Raw genomic sequence first — 8884 nt, 5'->3', positions numbered from 1 at the left:
TTTGCAGGCCTACATTTAAGGCATCCGTCTCGCACCTACAGAGATGCTTAGAGAAGCTTAAGCATGCCCAAGGCCACTTCCGGGTGAAACCATGCCCACACCCTGCTTTGGACATGCTTAAGTGTCCCTATACTTCTCTGTAGACGTATGACACATGCCTACAATGTAGACTTCCTTCCCCTTTGTAAAAAGGGCATCCCGATTGGCTGATGGCGGTAGGACGCTTACCGCCACCTACCATTGGGACGCATGTTTGCAGAATTAAGTCCTTAGTGTGATTCTAATCTAATCTAATCTGATCTATAATTTGTGAGCCACTCTATGCCTAAATAGGCTCAAGGCAACCTACAATTCAAGTGATAGGCAAAAGAAAAAGAATGTGTAAGCCCAAGAGCTCGTCTTGACGGGTAAAATTTAATACTGGGCTGGAGGGCCCGTTAATCGCCCGTCGGGACTAGGTAGGCAGTGTAGGGTAAAATGTAGGGGAGGGGGTTTATTCCTGCCTTGAACTTCTGATTGATCAAAGCATGGAAGGTTCGAGCGGTGGGAGGGAAATAAGCCGGGACCTTCCAGACTCCTGGAGGGCGGATTTCCCTCCCTCCCTCCCTTCCGTGGGTGGTTTGGGCTGGGATTTAGGGATGTCACAGTGGTGGTGTCCCGAGCTATGAAGCGTTTTGGGGGGTGGGCCCATCCGGCGATGAGCCGTAAGAGGACGTGAGCTCGAGGGTAGCGAGCGTCAGGGAATGGTATGTTAAGGGGCATGGATGGTGGGGAATTGGGGATTTAAAGTATAAAGACTGTTTATATGGTAGCTTGGATGTTATAATGTTTTGTTAATTGTTATTGTTGTTTATTCCAATAAACAGGGCTGCGGCCTATATTTTCCAGTAAGTTGTGTCCAGTATTTTGTGAAGGTGTGTGTGTGGGGGGGGGGACAGAAAGGGTAAGAGGGGTGGGGGGGGGAAAGGGGCCCTTCCAGCTCCAGATGATATAAGAAGTACATAGACAGTAAGTAGGAGGAGGAGGAGAGGGAGAGGTGTTTTTTACAGGACATTAGAAGTAGAGTTTACATTGGATGAAGATGTGGTTTTCTTTGAGTTATAGCAGCTGTCAATGGACTGTATTGCCTTTAGTCTTTAGTTTTTTTGGAAAAACTGAGATAACAGGGTTCCATTTTGATGGTTATCAGGAGACTGTTCCAGGTCTTTGCGCAGATGTAGGTGATAATTGTGTTAAATATGTGCTTGTACTTAATTCCTTTTGGAGACGGGAGGATCAAAAGAAGTTTCTTGACATTTCTGGTTGAATTGGACCAAGAGTTGATGAAAAGGTTTATGAGAAGTTCTGCTGAGCTTGCACATAAAATGTGGTATATTATGCATGCTATTTTGATTCTATATGTGCAGGGATTGGTAGCCAGTGAAGTCTGTTGAAATTGGGCGACATGGAGTCATGGTGCGATTCTACAAGGTACATGCACCTTGTAGAATCGCAGTCAGCACCAATTTTTTTGATGCAATATATAAAAGCAATAATGTAAATGTGCTGTCACGCCCACTCTCTGCCCCCTCAGACATGTTCCTTCCGAATAAAATAAAAGAAAAATATACTGGCATGTGGTGTATACATGAACTTTGGGCTTTTACCGCATGATGCTTCAGAGTACCTTGTGGTAAGCCCTTTTAAACTGCGGTAAGTGTGCACTAGCACCATAGAAAAAGAAACTTCATAAGATTTCTATCTGTTGCTTAGACACTCCCCTCTTTAAAAAAAAAAAAAAAAAAAGAATATGTGTGCTACAAAGATCTTATTCCTCCTCCTTCGAAGCCTTGATCCTCAGATTCAAAATCAGAGGAAACCCTTTGGTTATTCAGGTCCTCGTATATGTACAAATTTAGGGCCTCTTTTACAAAGCCACGGTAGCGATGCTGCCCTGGCAAACGCACCAAAGCCCATGGGAATTGAATGGGTTTCAGTGCATTTACTGCAGCAGCTTCGCTACTGCGGCTTTGAAAAGGGGCCCTAAATTTGTACATATACGAGGACCTGAATAACCAAAGGGTTTCCTCTGATTTTGAATCTGAAGATCAAGGCTTCGAAGGAGGAGGAATAAGATCTTTGTAGCACACATATTCTTTTTTTTTTTTTTTTTAAAGAGGGGAGTGTCTAAGCAACAGATAGAAATCTTATGAAGTAGAAGAGAGTGCTATCCTCTTCATTCTTTGCATACTCTATAACTGGTTTTTTTTTTTTTAGGGCAATGTAAGGTAGGATCCATTTCTGTAGTGTACATAATGGTCTACACTGCATGCCATAATAGGATCGCTAAGACCAACCTAAAAAAATCAACAAACCTGTCTGTTTTTCATTTTTTTTTTTCCTATGGGCACAGGTGTGTATGCAACGCATGCAATATCTGGCCCATAAAAAAAAAGTAGAGCCACCCCCACCCAATGATGATCCCCCATGTCAACCCCCTGGAACAAGAATAGAGGCAGGAGGGATGCCCACTCCCTCTTGCCACCGTGAACCCCCACCCCCCACGCTGAGCTGAACTGTACTGGAAGAGGCCTTAGTCAATCAGGGTCTTAGACCCCTCCGGAAAGGGAAGACCCACCATTTTGGAATGGCAAGCCTGTGAGCAAGAGGGACTGGGTACCCCTCCTGCTGTCTACCTCTTGAACAGGTATGGGGGTGGGGGGCTGAGATTCATCTGATGGCATGAGGGAGTGGGCATCCTGCTGATTTTTTTAATTTTTTTTTTTTTAAAGGGAAGGGGAAGGACTGGAAAGGGGGGAGTTGGTTTCGGGGGGGGGGGGAGTTCACGGTGCCAGGAGGGAGTGGGCATCCCTCCTGCTGATTTTTATTCAAGAATGGGAGGGGGGTCCATGCAGGGGAAGCAGTGCAGTTTGGCTCAGCGCGGATGGGTTTGCTGTGGCAGGAGGGAGCAAGCATCCCTCCTGCCTCAATTTTGGTTCTGGGGGGTCATCAGGGGACACCATCATCAGTGAAGGGGCAGCTTGTATTTTGTATTTTTAATGGGACAGATATTGTGCGTATGTAAACACATGCACAACATCTGTGCCATTAAAAAAAGAGAAAAAAGCCCCAATGGCTGTGTGGTAGGAGGCTGCTTTGGGGCTTGCCCTGCCACTCAGCTGTTCAGGTTTCCCCAAACCGGCTCTGTGCATGTCTCAAAGTCGCTCTCACAGCGACCAATCACACAGGATTATGGCAAACCTCCGTGCAAATCATTTGTGTGTAAATTTGTTGGAACATCGATCGGGGTTACAGAATCAGCCAAAAAATCGGCCCATAGCGACCCACAAAGTCTTAACAACAGTGTTTTGTGCATCTAGCCCTAGGTTTATTTTATGTAGTGGCTGGTTGTGAATACATTTGCTGTTTCAAGGGATTAAGAAACTAAAAGCAAGCATTATTTTCTGGTTGAAAAGTTTAGTTATACAGCATTTAATATGGAGTGTCATCCACTAAGTGCCCTGCACAAGTGCCACAAACAACTTCAGAATTGTAAATGCTTTGCTTCAAAGTGAGGTAGACAGACAAAGGTTTATTAGCCCAGAATTTCAGCCATGTAATATTTTAAGAAACCTGTAAAGTTAAGTAAAAATGAAATATCTGATAAATGTTTAACCCTGTACAACTCAAATAATTTTTCCAAAATATTAGACATTAAAACATTCTGAGTGCATACAATGTGTTTTTCATGGAAATAATTCAGCTGTTCTGCACTTTTTAATTCGTTTAAATAAACACATATTTACAACTTTAACAGGTACAACAGTGCATGAAAAGTAAGTGTGCATATTAAATTACTTCTACTGGTCAAAACTTTTCAGTATTATTACATTTGATAAGACCAATGTTCTGGTTTTCACCAGTTTGAAGTTCTGGGAACCCAAATAAGCAAAAAAAAAAAAAAAAATAGTTCATTCAAAGCAATGACTAAACAATAAAAAGGTAAAGAATTAAAGAAAACTCGTGTTTAGTTAGAAAGAAGTGCGTTGTTCTTGGGCATTTCTCTTTTTAAAGAGAGAAGGCAGGGAGGCTTTGATAGATGCCTTCTAATGGTATTTGCATATAATACTGTAGCAGAGCCCATGTGCCTGACATTTCTGACAGGGTGAAACACATTCCCTTTCCCTGAAGTAACACAGGGTCATGCCAACCCCCCCTAATCCCCCCCCCCCACCTTCGTTTGTGCTTTTTGTAACACTTTGCTCTTTTCACAGTTTTTCATTATGGAGTCTTACAATATATACCTAACTGATAATTACAATCTGGGACAATACTTTCTTTTTTGGCCTTAGGCTTTTTCTGGCTGGTAATCTTGCAGGAATGTCAAAGAGAGAGAAACGAAATAACCCCTTTTAGAGAACTTCACAGACCAGCCGTTCCCCCATCTCTCTCTCTCTCACTACGCCCTTCCCCTCCTCTTTTTTCTCTTTCTTTCTCGCCCTCTCTTTTCATGTGAATGCTTTAGTAGCTCTTAAATTACCTTCACCCTTAAAAGGCAGTATAGATTATCAGATAATTCTGATGAGATGGGGACGATGGGAATAAAAATCTTTTATTGGGAGCTTTTTGCCTTGTCTGGTTTCTGGTTCCATTACGCTCCGCATGCCAGCTCTTGAAAAAGGGTCACTATTGCTTTTGCCTTAATCTTAAATGGTCTCAGTTTGAACAGGTGTTTGTCACTGTATCTTGTGTACACTCCAAAAATCAACAGAGAAGGCAGCCACCTAATCCTTCGCTATCCAGACGTGACTCCTACGGCCCGAGCTGGATGGCACTGGTTCCATCTGATCTGAAGAAAGCTTTCTCCCAAAATGCCCTTCCTAGCCTCCTTCTTACCCCAGCCACTCGTCGCCTCTTGGAGAATGGTGGTGATGGGAACTGCTTGATCCTGCCATAGGCCACGTTCATACCTAATAACTTAGGGCCCTTCACAAGGCCAGCTGTTAAAAATTAAAATACCCATTATGAGCAAAAATTTAGGCTCAGGCTTAAAAGCTAGGGTTTTATTGCTCACTTCCAATGAAAAGTATAAATTGACATTAAAGGCCCCTAGATTTGTGGTTTGGGTCGGATAAAATTGTTTCTAGGTGCCACAGTCCATTCGATAAAATCTGAAGTAGGCAGATTGGGGAGGAAATTAAGCAAACATCCATAAAGCTTTTATAGGGGCACCAGATTCACGAGGACTAGATTCCCTTCTCTGGGTGAAATTTGCAGGACCTCGGGCTCAACCAGCTCACTTTTATCCTTGAGTGCCTTTATAGCTCCACAATCTCACTCTTTTTCCAAGCCAGCTGCTACCTGCACCCACAGGACTCTACCACCATGTCTTCATATTGCTTGTAAACCACGTTGTTGCCTGCATCAATGTATAAAATACTAATAGGAGTCAATTTTGCTGGCACACAACAGCTAGGGGGTGTGGAGCTGGGGTCCATAGAGTTCATTAGAGTTTGAATAATGGCATGGTTTGTAGGCTCCAGATGGGATCTAAGAGGAAAATCACATACCCCTTCACAGTGGAAAGCCTCATATTCCAGAGGGGCTATAATCCAGTCATCCCATCCCAGTTCTTTAAAATTGACATGAAGTGGTTTTTTGCTGCATCTTAATCTAGATTTCCTGCCATGTCTCTTTCCATGGCGATTTTTAAAGGCTGTCCTTCTCTTCCTTCGGGTTTTAAATTGAAGTTTGGTTTCTTCGGCCGCCCTTTGGGAGGAGCTGAGCTGATCCTTCATTTCGTTGTACAGATTCCTTTGTTTGGATTTGGTGAAGACCACCAGAAGTGCTTTCTCCTGTTGGGTACGTGCTTTCTTGGCCAAGCCCAAGTTTCTCAAGTCCACCTCGAGGTTAGATTTGGCGCTAATGGCTCGTATCTCCAAACAAAACGGTTTCCTGTCCGGTCCGAGGACTTTCCAGTACCTCTTGAGGTCTTGCCAGACATCAAACACTTCCCATCCAGGTCGGGATGTGTCCTGCAGGTCCAAAGTTCTGGAATGCAGTACTGTCCGAGCCAGACAGGGGGATAACTGCAGGCGATAGAGAGCAGCCCCAGGTCTGAGTTCACCATCCCCTGGAGCTTTGCGAAAGACCCTCAATTCAGCCCCCACCACTTCTTCTTTGTCTGAGAGAGTCGATACATCAAACAAATACTTCTGTCTCCTTAAAGGAGTGTGCGAGAGATCGTCTGCAAGATAAAACACATAAATAAATAACTGCAGGAAGTTTCATTTATAGGGTTGGGGGGGGATCTAGACTGGAAATTGCTACATCTACTTAGGAGGAAACTACTACCTCTTTCCAGCTACCCAATCTTTTAGAAAGAAACAGCAAACAGCCTGCCCTACTTTTCTATTACTGCACAGATTGAGATCACAAAAACAAATCATAAACAACCCCCCACCCCCCAAACAAACCCGGATGCCACAAGTCCTGTTGTATAATCCATTGCACTAGGTTAATTTAAACCAAACCTATATGTTTATTCCTTAGTTGGGTGATGAGTTATGTCACATATGTGGTTTACTTGTGATAATGATCTTTCTAGTAGTGGTTCAAAGAGACTTACATTTGGATACTGTAGTGTAGCATGTTGTCTAACAGAGATAAGAAACTTATGGAACAATCAATGCTTTTCACAAAATAATTTCCACTAATCAAACATTGAACTTCCAGCTTAAAAACGTGCAAAACTAAATAAATCTCACATTACTGCATATTACAGATACAAGGAAAAACTCAGGGCACAGTCTGGAACAATTCAGAACCCAAAAGCTGGTTTCGATGGATGACATTAACAAATGGGATGTATGGCCCAAGTTGGTCACCCCTTCGAGTCCTTTCTGGAGAGGTCTTTCAGGAGGAGGCTAGATTAGGGGGGCAGCAAGTCGGCCTGAGGTGAGAAAGGAGGGGAAGGTACTTGCAGGCAGAGGTGAATCGGAAGACTTTTGGTGAGAGGGTGTCTCTGAACCATAAACACTTGATACTGAAACTCGGCTGCCCACTGGTAGGCTTAGATTGATTGGTCAGTGAAAGAGGAGCAGGGAATTATGTGTGGGGGTATAAAGACCTGCCTCCAACACACAGGGTCCTTCCCTGTTCCTCGGAGGCAGTTTTGGGATTCTAACAGCGTGCAAAGGAATTTTCTGTGGCTTACCGGTAGCTGGCATGACATTGGAGGAGGAAACGTCTATTCTGATGACGAGGGATTGGACCAGGTGGGTTCAGGAGAGAATTCTGGCCTGGGATCGACTCAACTATTGCCTTTGAAAAGATCAAAGGCTTCTGTTCTGCGGGCTCTTGCACTTGATGGAGCTGACTTGGGTGAGAGGTGGGGCTGATTAGGAAATTCTGTGAGGGGAGGGAAGGGACAGGCCCCAGTCCTGCATTCCTCTGTGGCGGTGGATTGGGTCTATGGTGATCACGAAAAGGCCAAGATCCATAGAACCACAGGAGGAGCGGGAAAGGTGGTTCCCATGGTGACTTCTGTTCCACCTGTGAGAGCAAGGAAGAGCCCTTGCCGATTGGAACCTGGGCTGGAAGGGGATGGGGCTCAGTGCAGGGAAGGCTTTAGGGGATATCCCCGGAGTGCTCTAGCTAATGCATAGTTTCCTGCCCTTTGAAGCTCCAGCACAGCCAGAGGCGATGCAAAACAACTTTAATTTATGGCAACTGGGGCACTGAGGATCTGGTTGGGGTCCCGTCTTTTGGCCTCCCCTTTATGGCCCTCTCTTCTATGTGGGTCTGCCGCCTCCATTTGGGCTAGGTAGGATTGCAGGAGGGCGGTTTCTGGGTCCAGTGCAGGGAGGGGACAGTATGTCCAAAATGTGTGGGCCAGTGCCCGAACGTGCCATCCCTGTTGCTGCTCGCTTTTTTATTTTTCCTTTTCAGGACACCTGCAGCAGGTGAAAGGCAACTGGCGACACGGTGGTGGGTGTAAGTGGTGCTGTGTGGAGTGACGCATAGTGGCAGACAGCAGCGATGGTGGCAGCTGCTGATTGCACAACTTGCTCGGCAGACAGTGGAGTAACGGGGCCTAGCAGTTCTGTGGACCTGTGCAACAAGACCAAAAGAGACCCATGCCTAAGAAGTGACATCATAGAGAGTGCCAAAGCCAACGTGAGCACTAAGTTAGTGGCTGTTGGCGCCGAAGTTAAAAAGATATGGGGAAGGGGCATGCACGGCAGAGGGCGCCACCGTCCTGGGTACCGCTCACCCTTGCTACACCGCTGGAAGGAAGCCTAGGCATGCTTTATCTTCCTCCTCTAGGTCTTCTTCGTCCTCCTCTACATCTTCCTCTTCTGTGGTGGAAGGGCATTCTGTGCCTATGGACGTCTCATGGGAGCCTGGGGGCAGCCTAGATGGGCTTCGGCCTCGGTGATCTTAATAGAACTCTGGAACAATGTACCAAAAGCATAGAGGAAGAAGATCACTGGGATGGTATGCACTGAGATCTTCAGACTGATGGAGGGCAGGGTCAGCAAGAAAAGCAAGAAGGTGGCTCATGTGAACACTTTGCCGATGTCTAGGAATATAAGTTAACTGGATGCGCTCATTTTGAGGCTGGGTAGTGTTTGGGGGGCAGTACACCTGAAGCATACAGGTTACTGCTGGCTTAATGCAGATACGGATTTAGATGCATTTCTGTGCTTCAGCAGTTGGGCGTGGCTCAACTGCGATGATGCGTTCAGGGATAAGATGGAGGAAAACTTTTATATGTCTTGGAGGACGCTGGATATTAATCTGTGGCTCACACACATGGCACTGAAACCAGGTGGGTTTCGGTGGCAGGAGTTATGCAGGGGGTACATGGTTCAGTGTGGGGCATTCCTTTTGCCCATCAACA

At 45.4% G+C, this 8884-nt stretch overlaps 1 protein-coding gene across 1 annotated transcript in view; it reads right to left on the bottom strand.

Moving 5' to 3' along the window:
• Positions 1-3413: 3413 nt before the first annotated feature.
• GDF6 (growth differentiation factor 6) overlaps positions 3414-8884 on the bottom strand; it is a 65459-nt gene continuing 59988 nt past the window's right edge. The window contains exon 2 of the mRNA XM_033929912.1: positions 3414-6226. Within this exon, the coding sequence (XP_033785803.1) occupies positions 5337-6226 (890 nt within the window). The 3' untranslated portion in view covers positions 3414-5336. The remainder of the gene's footprint in view (positions 6227-8884) is intronic.

This window comes from Geotrypetes seraphini, chromosome 2, assembly GCF_902459505.1.
Source record: "Geotrypetes seraphini chromosome 2, aGeoSer1.1, whole genome shotgun sequence".
Classification (NCBI taxonomy): domain Eukaryota; kingdom Metazoa; phylum Chordata; class Amphibia; order Gymnophiona; family Dermophiidae; genus Geotrypetes; species Geotrypetes seraphini.
This window is presented reverse-complemented; position numbering and strand designations above follow the sequence as displayed.